This window comes from Heloderma suspectum, chromosome 5 (assembly GCF_057233095.1).
Source record: "Heloderma suspectum isolate Gila_16-S chromosome 5, 16-S_ref, whole genome shotgun sequence".
NCBI classification, from domain to species: Eukaryota; Metazoa; Chordata; class Lepidosauria; order Squamata; family Helodermatidae; genus Heloderma; species Heloderma suspectum.
In genome coordinates, this window is record NC_139462.1 from 218,585,091 (window position 1) to 218,603,525 (window position 18,435).

An 18,435-nucleotide genomic window follows, 5' to 3' on the forward strand; every position below is an offset into this window, starting at 1 on the left:
AGTCTCCAAGGGCAGTCCAAAAATTTCAGGCAGCTGTGTCGATCCATATCAACAAACCAGTTCTAGGAATTTTCATCTCCTCCAGGAGCACATCTTTGGTAAAGCGAATAGGTCTTAATTGCCCATTCCAGACCAAGTCATCCCAAATACTTTGCATTCCAACATGGAACAATATATTGTTGCTTGGAAAATTCATTCCCCCCCACAGCTGCAGTGAGGATCGCAGCTAAGCTCAGAGGGAACAGGGAATTCTGAGGGGGGTGGCAGATGACATCAGAGTCCCTGCTAATGAAAAAGGGCCGGGGCTGTGTCTCTGCAGGCCCTGCCTCCACGACACCACTGGCGCGTTCAAAACTCTGAGAGCATGATGTGTAACGCCACTTTCACTGTGGATACACTGGACTGTGTGGAGCGTTTCCACGCTGCTGCTCAGAGCTGGCCCAAGACATTTTGCTGCTTGAGGCAAAGGACAAAATGGTGCTCCCCATGCAGCTCCACATACAGAAGCTGTCTGGATCAACTGATGAATCTTGTTCCAACACTCGCAGTGGGACAGTGTCCTCTGCTGTACCTGAGGTCAGCAGACTAGCTCAGGAGGCACAGGGCAGACTGTGTGGCCCACACAGCTATGTCCTCCAATTCCTTGCCACTGCTTGCCACCAGCGCTCCCTGGTGTCTGCTCCCTGCCGCGCAAACAAATGCTGCAATGCAACCCCAGCAATGTGAATCACGTGAGCAGAGCAACATGCGACGCCTGCTGTAATGCTTGGCCTAGGCTGGATGCTTCACTGCCTGCTTGCTCGAATGGGGCAGTAGCAAAGGATGATGGGAATGGATGAGGTGCTCAGGACAAAAGGCCCATGGGGCTGCCACCACCCTCCAGCATCTGCTGTCTCACTCGGCTTAATGGCAAGGCCAGTCCTGTCAGTGACTGAGGTTTCTCGAGGCCAGCGACAGTTACATGAATACTTTCTTGCATTGTAGCTGCAGTATACAGAAACCCCCAAGCAGAAAGGGATTTCAGCTGGCCTCTTCAGTTGATGTAAGATGTAGCCTAGCTCTGAGGGCTGCTGTATCTTTATGCGGGATGAGACGGTAGACTGAGGTGACTGCATTTTCAGCTGTACCTCTTCAGACTATAGGTGGGCTGTCACCATTTTGAATGTTTTTCCATCTAGGAGCAGGAGGGCTGAGGGAAGCTGGAGCCATGAAGACAGAAGCCATGGAGCTTGCTGGGTGATGTGTCACTGAGCTTTTCTACATGAGGCATTTAGTGTGTGCTCATCATTCCCTACTCATGGTGTTTATAGGTTCTTTAGACCCTCTAGTTTCTCTTCTGTGTCTAAAGATTGGTGAGTTATTTTAGAGCAAGGAAAATGGGGTATTATTCTTGAAAGTGAAATCAATCACTGTTTCCACTTGGGTATTTGTGCTATTTTGCTAAACATCAGTGCCACCTACAGCTTATGTAGTGGAAAAGCAGGAAGGGAAATGTGCCTCATGTAGTGCTTGGATCTCAATTCTGTGATGAAACTGAAAGTAGATGCAGTGGATTAACAGCCTTGTGTAGAAAAGCCTGCTATCTGTCTTTTGACTCTCTCTCAGCCTAAGCTACCTCACAGGGTTGTTCTGAGGATTAATTGGAGCAGGGAGAACAATGTATGCCACCTGGCGCTCCTTGGAGGAAAGACAAGTTATTAATGTACCAAATGAATAAATATTAAAGATGACAAGCTGCAAAAGAGGCCTCTGTACATGAGGCCCACATCACTGACAGTATCCAATGTCTTCCGAGAAATAATCAGCTAGAAAAAACATCCAAGCTGGTAACCCTCAGTGGGGCCTGGCATCACCACCCCTTCTCTTTTATCTGGATCCTTCTCCGCTCCCCCATCCTGCTTTCTTGGTTGCCATTTTGAATGTCTTACCTGGTTTTCCCGAGACATTTCTGGCTCTAATACATTATAAACACACACACACACACACACACACACACATATTAGTTGTGTTTCCGTGAGAATAAATAGTGGACATATTTTATCTGCAGCTGCACCCAACCCTGCAAAGTCTCCAGATGGTGTTGTGACAGGCACACGCAGTGTTAAAAATTTGGTTTATACCATCAATGTGCAGCAGCTACCTCTGGAACAAAATAGTTACTGTCATCTGTGCTGCAGATTTTTCAAATGCTGCCCATGATACCATTATACCCATAGTTTCTTTCCAAGAATTATTCTCAGGAGGAGATGCTGTGAAGAGGCTCTGGCCCAGCAATATATTAATATTTTATGGTGACAAAATATTTGTGTGTGCACGCGCACACACTTTGGAATACACCTTCCCTGTAAACAGCTCTCTTAATATTTCATTCCCCTCCCTTTCCCTACAATGAGTTCTACTGCTAGTTACATTTTTAGAACAGGCAAATAACTGAAGGAGCATCCTGGGAAAAGTTGTACCAGCTCTGTAATGAGGCGTGGAATGGGCAACCCCAATTTTGAAGGATTGGTAGACTTTTAAAGACAGTTCATTTAAAGAACGTTTGTGTGCACCACCATGGAATTATTCACCCCATCTCCAGATACAACTGAATCTTTCTTAGTAAAGCCTTGGGAGTGATAAAAAGAGCAAGTTTCTGCTGATCCCAACACTGGATTTGGTCCCTTTTTTTAATTGGCAGAAAATACCATAAAGGCTAGTTTGCATGTGTGATGGTGCTTCCTTCTCTTCTTAATTCTAGCTTTTGATTTAGGCTTTTGCTTAAATGGGATGACAAGTGACAAAGATATTCTGTAGTCCTTCGCACCTGTGAGTCCATAACATACCGGCAACACCCACAATATTGGATTTCTCATAGAGCCACCGCTGCCAGACATATTTTGTTTAGTGAGAATTTCATTGCTCCTTATGTCATTTGAAAAAACAAACCAACTGAACTTGTTGAAAGGGATAGCTTTTGCCCTCACAATTTTGTGGAAACCCCTGGATATATATTCCATGCCTAAAAACTGGCAGGGGAGGGGGATGGCCACCTCTATTGTTCACCCCTGGTAGTTGGAGGCATAGTGCCCCTGAGTGGGTAACTCAAATGCAGACCATGATTTTAAAGACTATAACTCTCAGCTTTCCTGACCAAGAGCCATGCTGGTTGGGGCTGATGGGAGTTGAAGTCCAAGACATCTGGAGGGCACCAGGTTGTGGAAGGTTGTTTTCAGAGCTTCTAAAAGTTTTTTTAAAATGGAGGCTTAACTTGTGTTTGGAAACAAATTAAAACCAGTTCAGTTCTTTCAAAAGATCACCCACTTGCGTGCTTCCAGTGTATCAAACAACCCAGGAATACTCTGTCCCTGTGTTGTTTCCCGTGATCTCCAAACCCAAAACTCAAGGTTGTTGAAAAAGAAACAATCCAGAGTTATAACCCAATAGCAAGCCATGGCTTATAACTCTGGGTTGTTTCTCCCTCAGCAACTCAGAGTTCTGGGTTTGGATGTCACAGGAAACAATGCAGGGATGGAGCATTCCTGGGTTGCTTAGTGCACCTCCAGCATACTAGCTCACTCCTAAACAACCCATGATTAACAAACTGTGGGCTGTTCCATCATGTAAACCAGCTCAATGTGTGCTGCGGTTTCAGAGCCTTCTTCAGTCACACACGGGAATAGTGACGTGCAGCATCCATCACTGTGCAATGGGTAGGCAGTATGACGCCTGTGCATCACCCTGGCCTGGTACAAGTGCGAGGAGCATGGCCTGCTGCTCTTGCCTGCTCAGCAATTCAGTACGCGTTGCACTTGAGGCTCCATCAACCTACTGCTTCCAGCTTCTCCATCTCCACACTATTTAAGCCTAGATCTGGGAATAACCGCCCACAGTCCCAGCTGAGTCTTGATGGTATAAAGCAGTGGTGAACAACTTGCTGCCCTACAGACACAACCTCGGCCTAATTTTGAAAGGCCTCTGCAAGTGGTCAGTTGGCAAGAACAACCTGTCCCTCCCCAGCAGCTCGCTGGGCAGAGTGGTTCAAGGCTGTTCACACAATACACTGACTTATACTCAGCGGTTGAGTGTGGGTTGTTTTGAACTGTGGGTTATTGTGTTGTCTGGGGTAGCTTGTTAACCAGGGTAGCTTGTTAACCATGCAGCATGGCTTACTGGCTCTGGCACTGCCCTCTTTGGTACCCCCCACTGCTGGCATGCAGGCCCTGGCATATTACCTCCAAGGGAATGCAGCCCGTGACAGAAAAGTTTCTCCTGGTATAACGTTTTCTAAGAAGGCAAACAAGACTTTTAAAATGCTGACCCAGTTTGTATGTCATAACAACCCACCATTAACAAATGGTGGGTTGTTTCCCATTTGTCTGACACACAACCCAGAGTTTGACCCCAGCACGCACACAGTCTCCTGCTCATCTTCTCAACAACCCATGGTTTGATAACCATGGGTTGTTACAATGTGCGAACCATTCTTTTCATTAGAAGACCAGTTCCTGTTCCTAAAATTTGAGAAATACAGGTATAGTGTAGAATAAAGAGTATAGTTACAATAATATTCATTAATGTGGGGAAGTAGGAGAAAGGATGTTTGAGGATTATGGAGGCACATGTTCAACTATTTAAAATGATTTGATCTTATAGTGGTTTCCCCTTATTTTACAGCACAAAAAAAGCTTAGCTGAACACAGCAGTACATGCAGCAGTAAGTTACATATGCAGTTACTAATTTGTCAGTGTAGTCAATAATTGAAATCTATAAGAAATTGAAATTTATACAGTAGCTCTGTATAAATTTCCGTATAAAGGCTAAGTGTGTGAGTTTCCTTATGAGATATTTTATTCCAATTATTATGTATTCTAAAATGTATTGTAATCTGCTCGGACTGGATAAAAATCAAAACAATTAATGCAAGTTGTTGTTTTCACATTAAAATGTGGAGCACACTGATGAAGACACAATCCCTATTTTACCTTTTCTTCTTTTTTAAGACATTGTGTTCCACATCCTGAAACACAGCTTGTTCTTTGTTTCAGAGTCTTAAAGAGATGTGCATCCAATACTGCATGTGCCCCAAGATCAGGATTCACTGCAGGCTGGGGCTGGGGTGGCTGAGGATTGTAGTAACATGGATGGCCATATTGCAGTAGCACACGCCTACACACCTTGTGATCCATAAGCCAAATGCAGCCACCAGCCTTGGCTTATGGCCTACAAGTTCTTTAACAACCTCCCTGCTGCTTTTCTAGTTCCAAGCAGGCAGCAAAAACAGGTTTATGATGGCCCCAGTCTAGTAGGCCATCATAAATTTCTGGTCAGTGTCAAAGCCATGCAGCCAGTTAATTGGAAGGGTCAGAGGCCAGAGCCAACATGTAGTCCTGATAAAACTGAAATCAAGGTCCGGAGCACTTTGCAGAGAACAGAAGGGTACGTCGTCAAGGTTACCTTAGATGGTCAAATTCCAAAGGGAAGCAGTCCAGGCAAGGCTACCCTGAAAGGTTGTTGCTCAGACTGATGAACCAAGCCTAGCACCTTCACAGATCACCTGGTCCAGTTATGCTGAAGAGCTGTAGTACTCTCTCCGGCCACTACCTGGTGGTGCTGTAGAGCATCAATTATTAGACCATGAGTTCTTCCTGCCTGAGAGCCACCCCGATGGTGCCAGGAAGTCAAGCAACTGGGCCCTGCTGCCGATTGCCCTGGTTGGAGTCCCCTGGTGCCTTACAGCCACCTGTGTTTGGCTTGGTGGGTCTCAGCTTGTTCAGGACTGTAGCAAGCCAGTGCCCAAATGGCTCCACTTTAAAGGATCAATTATGCTTTCTCCTCAGCAGTGTTGGACTCGATGGTCTTATAGGCCCCTTCCAACCCTACTATTCTATGATTCTGTGTACAAGTTGCTTCTTCAGCCTGAGCTACTCTACATGACTGACGAGGACCAGTGTGGATTAAGCAGTCTGCGTGCCCCACTTCCTACATTGAATAAGAGCCTGCCTGGGTCACTTCCTATTCTCCCAGTTACCGCTCTGTATCTAACTTGGAGAACTGAGCGGAAAACGGCCATTTGGTCATGCTGAGAGCTCCTCTGCAAAGATGCACACACAGTGTTTCGTAGTGTGATTTCTGTCATGGTGATGTGTTTTTCTTTTGTGTGTGTGTGTGTGTGTGTGGTGTTTGTTTTTTGTGTTTGGCTTTTGCTGTAGCTTGTAAGGCCCTTGCAGATGAGCTGACGTACGACATAAAGAAAATAGGTCCAACGAGGACTGTGAATTCAGGGACGTTTCGACTCAACCCTGACGGCACACAAGGGAAGAAAAAGGTAAGAGAGAGAGAGAGAGAGATGGCGGTCCATAATTGCTGGCATATGCAATTACCAACCACTTACCCAAACAGCAGTTGGTCTCTTAATCTTCTAACCTTTTCCTAGGTAAGGCCAGCAGCCACTAAATTGCTTCTCTTTCCTCTGGGACTGAAAAGTAATCTGTGAGCTCGAAATTGAGGTATTTTTCTCCTTTTCCAGGACCTCTTTATTTTTGGAGGGGGGCTCTTAAATGTTGAGAATGGAGTATTGTTCTATTGCCAGGCTGTGTTAAAGAGAAGTCAATCAGAACCATACAAGCCGCTGAGAGACAGAGTGCAGGGAGGAGATGGGATAGAAGGCACACTCAGAGCCAGCTTTCCCTTGACTCTGGGCATTTTTCCCCACTCACAGGAGTCCTCTGCTGGCACTAGCAATGTCAAGTCATATCACTGGGGCAATTTGTTTAATTGGTTCTGCTCCCAATGAATGTATTCTGTCGGTGCTCCTCTTGCAGAACATTGGTTTGGAACTTGCAGTAAACTTGCAGGGACTGCTGACATAGGAAGCTGCCTTGTACTGAGTCTGACCCTGGGTCCATCTAGCCCAGTATTGTTGACACTGGCTGGCAGCAGCTCTCCAGGGTTTCAGGCGGGAATCTTTCCTAGCCCTACCTGGACCTGCTGGGGATCCAACTTGAGACCTTCTACATACAGAGCACGTGCTCTTTCATATCGAGCTATGGCCCCTGCTTCTATCTGAAGTCCAGCAGATCTGCCCCAGTGACGTGTAAAGCACAGGGTGGGGTGCAGGGTGGGTTAGAGATGCTTGAAGGATTTGGTTTTTGTGTATTACGATATGAGCCTATCTGATCTGCGCCTCCCATCCCAATATACGGATCAGAACACAGTTATGCTTTGGATTTTTGCACTCTGAATTTTGCAATGCAGCTCAGAAAATGTATCAAAATGCCTTTCAAAATGCATACTTTACCAAAAAAATGCACTTAGAGATGCATATTTTGAGAGAAAATATATTCAGGCTGCAAGCCTATACCCACTTCCCTGGGAGTAAGCCCCACTGAATCCAATAGGACTTATTTCTGAGTAGACAGCCTTAGGATTGCACTGTTAGAAATGCGTATTTTGAGAGACAATTGTTCAAAAATGTGTATTTGTATGCATATGTAATTTGAATTTTCAAGAAGATTTTAAACATATAAATAAATCATAGATTTAGAAACAAGCAGAAACAAGCCAGAACAGGCTTAAGAATGAACACTTGCAAAAGTGACCCAGATTGAAAACAGATGGATCCATCCATCCCTAGTAGTGGGTGAGATTTAAACTGAAAAAGGAGCATATGGCTGAAAGGTGGTGAATTCTGTCCCTGATTACAGCTCCCCTCTAGGTTTTTCTGGGCTCCCATGCTAGAAATATACCCTCTAAAATGGAGCCGGGGGTGGGTGGCTGGGTGGGCTGCACAGGGAAATGCAAGGAACAAGGGTTCAGCTCTCTCACCCGTGATCCTTTTGGCTTTTTAAATAGCATCTTGCACTGTGTTTACCCTTGCTTAGGAAAGATGTACACTCAAAGACAGGGATCTGCTGCTGTCATCTGTAAGGAGGCCATGTAGAGAAAGTCTGGTGCTCCATACAGTCTAAAGCAGGGGTGGGCACCCTCAGTCCAAGAGCCAAATTTGGCCTTCCTAGGATTCCAGTCCGGCCCTCTGCGGTTTTCCAGATGGCTATGCTTTGAATACGTAAATCCAAAATGCCTTCCTTTTACATTCTTTTCCTAGAGCTAGGCAGAAGGGAAGGGTCCTTGGCAGAACCCTTTTAAAGAAGGGGATAAGCCTGTGGGGAAAGTGTCTGCCCTCCACCAACAGATCCATTATAGGCCTAGAGTAGGTCAGGTGGAACTGTGTTCAAGGAATGTACACTTGAAGGCACACTGGAGAAATGGTGTTCAGGGAACGCACAGTCAGATGCATGCTTGGGGAATTCTGCACTTGAATGTGCTCTTGGGGGAATTGTGCTCCAGGAATTCAATGTACACTCGAATGCATGCTAGGTGTGTGTGTGTGTGTGTGTGTGTGTGTGCGCGCGCGTGCGCGCGCGTGCATGCATGCATGCATTCTCCAAGACCAATTTGACCCCTCCCCAAAGGACTCCTTCATCGATGAGGAGGGAAACATGTTTTTTTCTGAGTCTAACTCCTGCTCTCTCTGCTTGATCCTGCTTGTAGTATAAAGGGCTCTAGAAGGGGGCGGGGGCTTGGCCTTAGAGAACATTCTCCCAACTTTCAGTCCTCCATAGGATCTTTTAAACCATGAGAGGGAAATACCCCCTTACAGTTTAAAGCCCTACATTGTAAATCAAGGCTAAACTAAAGGTGAATTGAGAAGACCGAGGGGAGATATGATAGCACTCTTCAAGTCCTTGACAGGTTGTCACAGAGAGGAAGGCCAGGATCTCTTCTCGATCATCCCAGAGTGCAGGACACGGAATAATGGGCTCAAGTTGCAGGAAGCCAGATCCCGGGTGAACATCAGGAAAAACTTGCTAACTGTTAGAGCAATACGACAATGGAACCAATTACCTATGGAGGCGGTGGGCTCTCCCACACTGGAGGCATTCAAGATGAAGCTGGACAGCCATCTGTCAGGGATGCTTTGACTTAGATTCCTGCATTGAGCCGAGGGTTGGACTTGATGGCCTTATAGGCCCCTTCCAACCCTACTATTCTATGATTCTATGAATTAACTTGCACATTCTTTTCTTCTGTAAATTGCTGCCTAGGGCAATCAGGATCAGAACCACTGTGGGTAGGGGGGGTAACTCCCCCCACACAGCAATCCCAATGAAAATCCTTCCCATCTGCAATTAGCCTAATGGTTCCTGGTCTGGCAAGATATACACCTGTAGAAAAGTATTTCAGCATGCAGACCTCCTTTGTCGGGTCATGCAAGGGTGGAGATGGAGCGGTGTATATCTGTGTGTGCTCATATAGTCTGCTCATATGAGCTGTAATCACAGCACATGGTTCCATAAGGGAAAGAATACAGCCTTGCCCTTGTAAAAGAGCAAATTTAAACATGAACCAGTGGAAGAATTGTGCTCAGGCAATGCTCATCCCACGGGTCTTTTACAATGCTCTTAAGGATGGCGCATAAATTGCATACACACATACTGTTCAAAATGCGAAGTTACATGGATATAATAAAGTCGCACATTAAAAGCTGCAGCTGTACTGCTGCCAACTTGCAAACATTAACATTCGGGATGGATTTGTCAGCATTGCAGGCATAGGGAGGGTGAATGGGAAAATGCTTGGACAATATTGGACCACAGCTCCATGGCAGAGCACCTGCTTTGCATGCCGATGGTCCCAGGTTTAACCTTTGGCATCTTCCGTTAAAAGAACCAAGGAACAGGTAAAGAGAAAGATGTTCTGCTTGAAGACCCTGACTGGAAAACTACTGTCAGTTGCTGCTACTAACTGGGTTGGATGGACCGCAATCTGAGCTGGTCAAAGGCAGAATACGATGTTCCTAATGGAGAATGGAAAGGCCAAACAAGTCTGTTCAGTGACGATGTTAATCTTGTTTGCTTTGGTTCGGATGTGCATTTGAGGAGCAGAGTCACAAAATAACCCTCCTCAAAGAATCTGAGTATTTCAAATGGTGATGCAGATTGGCATTGCAGAAGGAAAGCGGGGAGAGGGAGACAGGTGACAAGTGATGCTCTGAGAAATGGATGGGCACTGTGTCCCAGAGAAAACCAGCAGGACAAGATGCTTAACAGCGGATACATTTAGAAAGTGGAAGCAGGAGGTTACGGTTCAAAAAATGTTCCATGATGAATAAACACATAGAGAAACTCTGAGGGTTCTTCCCCTCCACCTATGAAGTAAAGCTACCCAGTTTAGTAAGTTTCTGTTGCCTTTTTTTTGTACCTAGTACAGCATCTAAAATTATCTCCAGCTGTATAAAGATAGCTTAGTTTCTCTCTACTTCTGTTTTCCACTGATTAAGGAACCTTGTGCCTTTCATCCAGGATGGAGACAATTCTGAGTTAACAGCTGGATTTTATATTTTCAAAAATGGGGGATCAACCATAGTTTGCTTCTTTCTTGTTCCCAGCAGCCCTAGGGGAAGTTCCTGATGAAACCTGGTAGAGCCCAGTTTGAATGTTTGCAAGCCCTCCTTCCCCTTTTCATCCTAAGCCTCTAACCGTGCAGACATCATGACTTGAACATCAAGTCCCCCTCCCCCCCCGCCTCCTGTTTCTCTACTCCCCCCACCCCACCTGCTTTTTGTAACATCTCACCTGATGAAGAGATCTGGAGATTTCAAAAGTTTGCATGTTTTCTGTGACCTTTGAGTTGGCCTAATAAAGGTATTACACTAATATGGATTTTGGAACATAAAAGGGGCTGTCAGGGAAGGCAGTTTGGAGAAGGGAGTCTCTCCCCCTGTCAGGAGTGGTGGAGGTACACAGTGATATAGAAGGTGTGGTATACCATCTCCTCCTTCTGGTTTCTCCTTCTGCTGGGGCTGTTTTTCCCAATCTTTTACAATTAATACAACGACATGTACACACACATGCACGCACACGACATGTACACACACATGCACGCACACGTATACACACCAGTGTGTTTGAGAAGCATCCTTTCGTTGTCTGCATTGGTTGTATCCCTTCCCAGCTCCCACTAGAGGTTCCACCATGTGGCACAAACTAAGCAAGAAATGCCCTTTTGAACTGTGTGCAAGGAACTGGTTGAGTGTATTACAAAAGCAAAGAATGTATAGCCACTGATTTTGTGGCAGAGTATATGTTGGTAATGCATACGTACACATCTAGCAGATAGTAGATTCCCCCAAGGGATTGCAGTCCAAGATCATGCATGGAAATGAGCCACCTAAGGTAGTATTTTCTCTCCAGTCCAGGAGCCTACCACCTGCAAACTACATAGCCCTGTTTTTATTGTATGTATTTATTATTACATTTAAATCCCTCTTTTTTTCCTCTTGCAAGGAACCCAAAGCGTCATCCTCCTCCTCTGCATTTTGTCCTCACAACAACCCTGTGAGGTAGGTTAGGCTGAGAGTCAGTGACTGGCTCAAAGTCACCCAGTGAGCTTCATGGCCAAGTGAGGACTAAAACTCAGGCCTCCTGAGTCCCAGTCTTACAGTTGAACCACTACACCATACTGTCTCTCTTAATATTGGCATGCATAAATCACAGCCTGCTGGATTGGAAAGAGTTTTTTTCCCCCTTTTTAAGGGAACATACAATCATGATTATATATACCCCAAACATTTCTTTTATTACAGATAAGATTTAAGGAATTCTTGACAGGTGACAACTTAGATTCTTTTTCTTACAACCTTTCCTTGCTCGTGTTCTTAGTGTTTGGACAAAACTGCATCACACAGACAAATGAGTTCACTACAGAGATGATGAAACTGAAATACAAGAATGAAGCTGTAGCTACAGAACAGGGCAGACGACGTCTCTTTAAAACGGGACGTGCCTTCCAGCACTACACTTCCAAGTTGTATGGTGTCTACAAGTATGAGATTTGAGTAGACAGTAATTTGACACATCTACTTTCCGCCAATCTAGGAACATCAGCCAAGGTGACACTTCTGATTGTCAGCTCCAGGTTCAGCATTACAGATAGGAAGATGCCTCATACCCAGTCAGACTACTTGTCCATCAAGCCCAGATTGGCATGGAGCCTCCAGAGTTTCAGGGAGAGAAGGGCCTTGCCCTCATCTGTTATCCAGGGATTGAACATGGGAATTCTGCATCCAAAGCATATGTTCTTCTGCTGAGCTGTCTTTGTCCTGCTGCCCACATCTAGAAAGGGGGTCAGGATGAGGCTGGGCGTGGCAAGACAGCAGTGCCAGCTCCAGGTTTTGGATGGTCCCTGGGCAAGACACCCTCAATGCCTCCCCCTCAGTGAGCCTACCTTTTCAACGCCATTGTCATGAACTGCTCTTGCTCCGCTCCGATTTTCCATCATTGCTTCCACTTCCTTGCTTGACAGGCAGCGACTCAGGGAGCAAGGAGGCCGTGGCATCTCCTGCTCCTCCTCCTCAACTCCACCCTTGATTGGACAAAAGCGAGAGGCAGGTGAACAAGCAGGCTGCAATGATGCAGAGGAGAAGCCAGTCCAGGGGGCTGTCGTCAGTGGGCACCTGCTGGGATGTGGGCCCTTGGCAGGCGCCCAACCATTCCCACTCTTGACGCCTGCCCTGCAGTGCCCAACCATTCCCACTCTTGACGCCAGCCGTGCAAGACAGGCAAAGTAATGGTGGAGGCAAATCCGTAGCAACTTGTTGCTCAGATCAAAGATCAAGCTTGACCTGCAGGCTTTTATTGGACTCCAATCTACTCAAGAGGCCACTTGCAGATCGGGTTGATGATCGTACAGCTCCTTCTTTTGGCCAGTGCTCAGTGGTGGTGCAAGGCGAACTTAGTAACCTAAAGGACTCACCTTAACTCCAGCCTTCAGGATGGGGCCATTGTTAAACCTTTCCTCAGATATGTCTGTCTTTCTGTCCCTCCTTCTCGCTTCCTATTATTATTATTGTTGTTGTCGTTGTTGTTATTTCCTGCCTTTTTCCCAATACTGGGACTCAAGGCGGCTTTACAACATTAAAAACGTGTGCAGTCAAACATATAAATAGAAATATACAAAAGTTAAAAATATAATTAAATCATCAGTAGTATGACAATTGTATAAAATATCAAAATTTTAAAAGACAACAACAATATAAACAATAGTACCAATCCATCATATTCTCACACGTCCAGACTATCTATCCCCAAAGGCCTGCCAGAACAGAAAAGTTTTTACCTGCCTGCGGAAACATACCAATGAGGGTGCCACTCTTGCCTCCCTGGGAAGGGAGTTCAAGAGTCTTAGGGCAGCCACTGAGAAGGCCCTCTCCCACATTCCCACCACACAAGCGAGAAGCGCCTCCCTGGAAGATCTCAGGGCACGAGCAGGCTCATGGGGGGAATGTGGTCTTTCAGATAACCTGGACCTGAGCCCTGTAGGGCTTTATAGGTCATGACTAGCACTTTGAATTGTGCCTGGAAACACACTGGGAGCCAGTGAAGCTGTTTTTGCAAGGGAGTTGCATGCTTCCTCTAGCCAGGCCAGCCCTGGTCAACAGTCTGGCAGCAGCTCTTTGAACCAGCTGAAGTTTCTGAACATTCTTCATTTAACTTTCAGTTGTAAACCTGAGGGCAGGTTTGTTCTTTTCTAAAAAAAACCTTAGGTCTTGTGCAGCCCCTAACCCTTAAGGGCGCAATCCTATGGGGATAGGTGGCCACCTCCGAACTCGGAGATGACGGCCCATCCAGTGCAGGGCAGGAGAAGCACGGAGGGGATCGTTCCCTCCGCACTTCTTCTGCCCTGCATTTGCGGCTAGACAGGAAGCGTCGTACCAGCATTTCCACCTTCCTCACCAGAAACTATGACCCCCATGGCAAAGGCGAAGTACAGGCTGAAGGGGCAGGATTGCAGCTTGAGATCGATAGGCATATGGTCAAGGAACACCTAATTACTTTGAATGAGTTCAAATCTCCAGGGCCAGATGAACTGCATCCTAGAGTAATAAAGGAACTGTCAGAAGAACTGTCAGAACCGCTGTCTGTTCTCTTTGAGAAATCATGGAGGACGGGGGAAGTTCCAGATGACTGGAGGAGGGCTAACGTTGTCCCTATCTTCAAAAAGGGTAAAAAGGAGGAACCTGGGAACTACAGACCAGTCAGTCTGACATCAATCCCTGGGAAAATTCTGGAGCAGATGATAAAGCAATCCATCTGGAAGCACCTTGACAACAATGCTGTGATTACTCGAAGCCAACATGGATTTGTCAAAAACAAGTCCTGCCAGACAAATCTGATCTCATTTTTTGATCAAGTCACCTCCCTTGTAGACCGTGGGAATGCTGTAGACATCATATACCTCGACTTCAGCAAAGCTTTCGACAAAGTGCTCCATGATATCCTGATGAGCAAACTAGCTCAAACTGGGCTAGAGGAAACAACGATCCGGTGGATCCACAGTTGGCTACAGAATCGGACTCAACGAGTGCTTATCAATGGGAACTTCTCAAACTGGGGAGAGGTAACGAGTGGGGTACCGCAGGGCTCAGTCCTGGGCCCAGTGCTCTTCAACATTTTTATTAATGACTTGGAGGAGGAGGTGCAGGGAATGCTGAACAAATTTGCAGATGACACTAAATTGGGCGGGATAGCTAATACTTTGGAAGACAGAAACAAAATTCAAAATGATCTGGATAGACTGGAGCGCTGGGCAGAAAACAACAGAATGACATTTAATAGGGATAAATGCCAAGTTCTGCACCTAGGAAAAAGAAACCAAATGCACAGTTACAAGATGGGGGATACGTGGCTCAACCACACTACGAGCGAGAAGGATCTTGGAATTGTTGTCGATCACAAGCTGAATATGAGCCAACAGTGTGATGTGGCTGCAAAAAAGGCAAATGCTATTTTGGGCTGCATTAATAGAAGCATAACTTCCAAATCCCGGGAAGTACTAGTTCCCCTCTACTCAGCACTGGTTAGGCCTCATCTGGAGTACTGTGTCCAGTTCTGGGCACCACACTTTAAGAAGGATGCAGACAAACTGGAGAGGGTTCAGAGGAGGGCAACAAAGATGATCACGGGACTGGAGACAAAGCCCTATGAAGAGAGACTGAAAGAACTGGGCATGTTTAGCCTTGAGAAGAGAAGACTGAGGGGAGATATGATAGCACTCTTCAAGTACTTGAAAGGTTGTCACAGAGAAGAAGGCCAGGATCTCTTCTTGATCATCCCAGAGTACAGGACACGGAATAATGGGCTCAAGTTATAGGAAGCCAGATTCCGGCTGAACATCAGGAAAAACTTCCTGACTGTAAGAGCAATACGACAATGGAACCAATTACCTGGGGAGGTGGTGGGCTCTCCCACACTGGAGGCCTTCAAGACGAGGCTGGACAGCCATTTGTCAGGGATGCTCTGACTTGGATTCCTGCATTGAGCAGGTGGTTGGACTCGATGGCCTTGTACGCCCCTTCCAACCCTACTATTCTATGATTCTATTATTTTAGGAATGTCCCGTTTTGGCCGCTCCGCAACTCTCTTCTGAGCACAGAGCATGGGGCCATTCAGCACAGAAGGGGGGAAGGATGGTTCTCCGGGAACCGACCTCGGAGCACAGGCTCCAAGGCTGGTTCCTGGAAAACCACATATCCTATGGCCATCTAGCCACTGACTAGCAGCCATAGGATTGCTCCCTAAGGGGCTTTGTAAGTAATTAATATTGATTATTATTCCTCTCTCTTTCTTCCTGTCTCCTCTTTGCTTCCTTTCTCCTTCTCTTAAAAAAACTAGACAACAATGGGAGAGAAAATGGTGCATCCTGTAGTGCTGGGGTCTCCAACATGGTGCCCGTGGGCACCAATGTGCCCGCTGACAGCTCTCCAGGCTCCTGGCCCCTCTCAGTTTTTCTTTTATTTCTTTTTTTTAATGGGAAGGCTGGCATGCTGCAGAGCAAAGGGCCGCCCTCCAGGGCCATCTTTCTTGGGGTTCAACAGAGTGGTTTTCTGCTTTGAAGCTCAGCCCCCACTTCTGCCTTGTACTTAGTTTCTTGGGCAAGTTGCTTTTCTTTTAGTCTCACCAGTTTGTCCTCTGGGAAATGGGTATTTTGTGACTAGCCGTGCCCACCATGGCAGCCATTTTTTGAAGGGGCAAGACACACACATGCCCCGTAACGGCAACCGTGTTATGAGAGCAATAATACCACTCCCTCAAAATCCCAAATGTGCCCACTGACCAAAAAAGGCAATCCGCCTGAGCTCAGGGCACACTTGCTGAAGACCAGTGTGAAATCCCGGTCTGTCAGCCCTCAGGATCAGGCCCAATTGCAAGCTTCAGTCCCAATTCTCCTAAAGAAGCGTCTGCCAAAGGACAGTGCTTGATATTCAGGGTGAGGTGGCAAATGGAATGACCAGTGCTTCCCACCAGTGGCGATACGGACTCTCCATTTTCAAGTTCAGGTTACTCAACCAGCTTAAGATATTGGAAGGAAGTTTAGCTGGACTGATTTTGAAACGATTGGAGGAAATCTAGAATTTCCAGCAAATCTGTTGTATTTGGCTATAGACATGTAAGCTTTTGACTCTGAATCGTTTTATTATTTTACGAGCTGGAAATGAATAATAAACCATCACTCAGCTGCTGATTCATCACAGCCAAATGCAGACTTCTTGTTTTAAAAGCAAAACAGACACACATGACAGCATCTGACTGTAATGAGATACCAAACAAAACCAGTGCAGATTTATTCAACTTGAATGGTAACAAACAGCACATTTTGTTATTTCAGGAAGCACTAGAAGTTGCTTAACTCTCCTAATTTGTGAAACTCCATCCCCACAGGAGGTATTAAGACAAAAACAATTGCAGATCAGATACATTTCAGTTGAGGTATTTATTAAGGTTAATGAATGTTTGGATCTGATGGGAAATATCCAGTTCCCCCATCATTTGAAACTCAACCTTTCACATTTTCTTGTTTAGGCCTCCCAAAGGGCTCACTTCAAACTTCAGCATTTTTTGACTGACCAGGCAAACCAACTTTTTATTTGTAGCAGAGGAATATTTTCTGTTCATTACCTTGCAGTTCATTATGGGCCTGATGACTAAACTAAGGGCACAATCCTATTCAGAGAGGTGGCCACCTCTGAACTCGGAGGCGACCACCTATTCAATGCAGGGCAGGAGAAGCACGAAGGGGATCGTTCCCTCTGCGCTCCTCCTGCCCTCTGCGCTCCTCCTGCCCTGCATTTTCAGCTAGACAGCCAATTGCGGCTGGGGAGGGCAGAGCGGAGGAGGAGGCTGCTGTATGACACATTGGATGCGTTGTAGAGGCATTTCCACCCTCCCCACCCTGGAACGCCCCTTTTTGGCCGCTCCGCACTCCTCTTGCGAGTGCAGAGCATGGGGCTGCTCCGGGCTGCCTTGGAGGCAGCGCAGAAGTGCGGGGAGGTCGGTTCTCCGGGAACCGACCGCAGAGCATGGGCTCCGAGGTCGGTTCCCAGAAAACCAGATATCCTATGGCCATCTAGCCGCTGTCTAGCGGCCATAGGATTGCTCCCTCCGTTTAGCTTAGAAAAAAGGCAAGTAAAAGGAGATATAATAGGTGTACAAGATCATGCATGGTGTGGAGAAAGTGGATAGGGAAACATTTTTCTCTCCCATAATACTAAAACCCAAAGGGGGTGCCCCATGAAGCTGATTGGTGGGAAATTCAGGACAGATAAAAGGAAGGACTTCTTCAGGAATTGGCAGAAGAGCTCTCAGAACCGCTGTCTATTCTCTTTGAGAAATCATGGAGGACGGGGGAAGTGCCAGATGACTGGAGGAGGGCTAATGTGGTCCCTATCTTCAAAAAGGGTAAAAAGGAGGAACCTGAGAACTACAGACCAATCAGTCTGACATCAATCCCTGGGAAAATTCTGGAGCAGATGATAAAGCAATCCATCTGGAAGCACCTTGACAACAATGCAGTGTTGACTCGAAGCCAACATGGATTTGTCAAGAACAAATCCTGCCAGACGAATCTGATCTCATTTTTTGATCAAGTCACCTCTCTTGTGGACCATGGGAATGCTGTAGACATCATATACCTCGACTTCAGCAAAGCTTTCGACAAAGTGCCCCATGATCTCCTGATGAGCAAACTCGCTCAAAGTGGGCTGGATGAAACAACGATCCGGTGGATCCACAGTTGGCTACAGAATTGGACTCAAAGAGTGCTTCTCAATGGGACCTTCTCAAACTGGGAGAGGTAACGAGCGGGGTACCACAGGGCTCAGTCCTGGGCCCAGTGCTTTTCAACATTTTTATTAATGACTTGGAGGAGGAGGTGCAGGGAATGCTGATCACATTTGCAGATGACACAAAATTGGGTGGGATAGCGAATACTTTGGAAGACAGAAACAAAATTCAAAGTGATCTTGATAGACTGGAGTGCTGGGCAGAAAACTACAGAATGACATTTAATAGGGATACATGCCAAGTTCTGCACCTAGGAAAAAGAAACCAAATGCA

General features: G+C 46.3%; 1 protein-coding gene across 2 annotated transcripts in view; it reads left to right on the forward strand.

Annotated features, from left to right (window-relative positions):
- Window positions 1-18,435, forward strand: part of CNPY1 (canopy FGF signaling regulator 1) — a 105,348-nt gene that overhangs the window by 44,883 nt on the left and 42,030 nt on the right. For both annotated transcript variants that reach the window (XM_084859322.1, XM_084859323.1), the window contains one exon: window positions 6,193-6,308. In XM_084859322.1, the coding sequence (XP_084715448.1) occupies window positions 6,193-6,308 (116 nt within the window). The remainder of the gene's footprint in view (window positions 1-6,192; window positions 6,309-18,435) is intronic.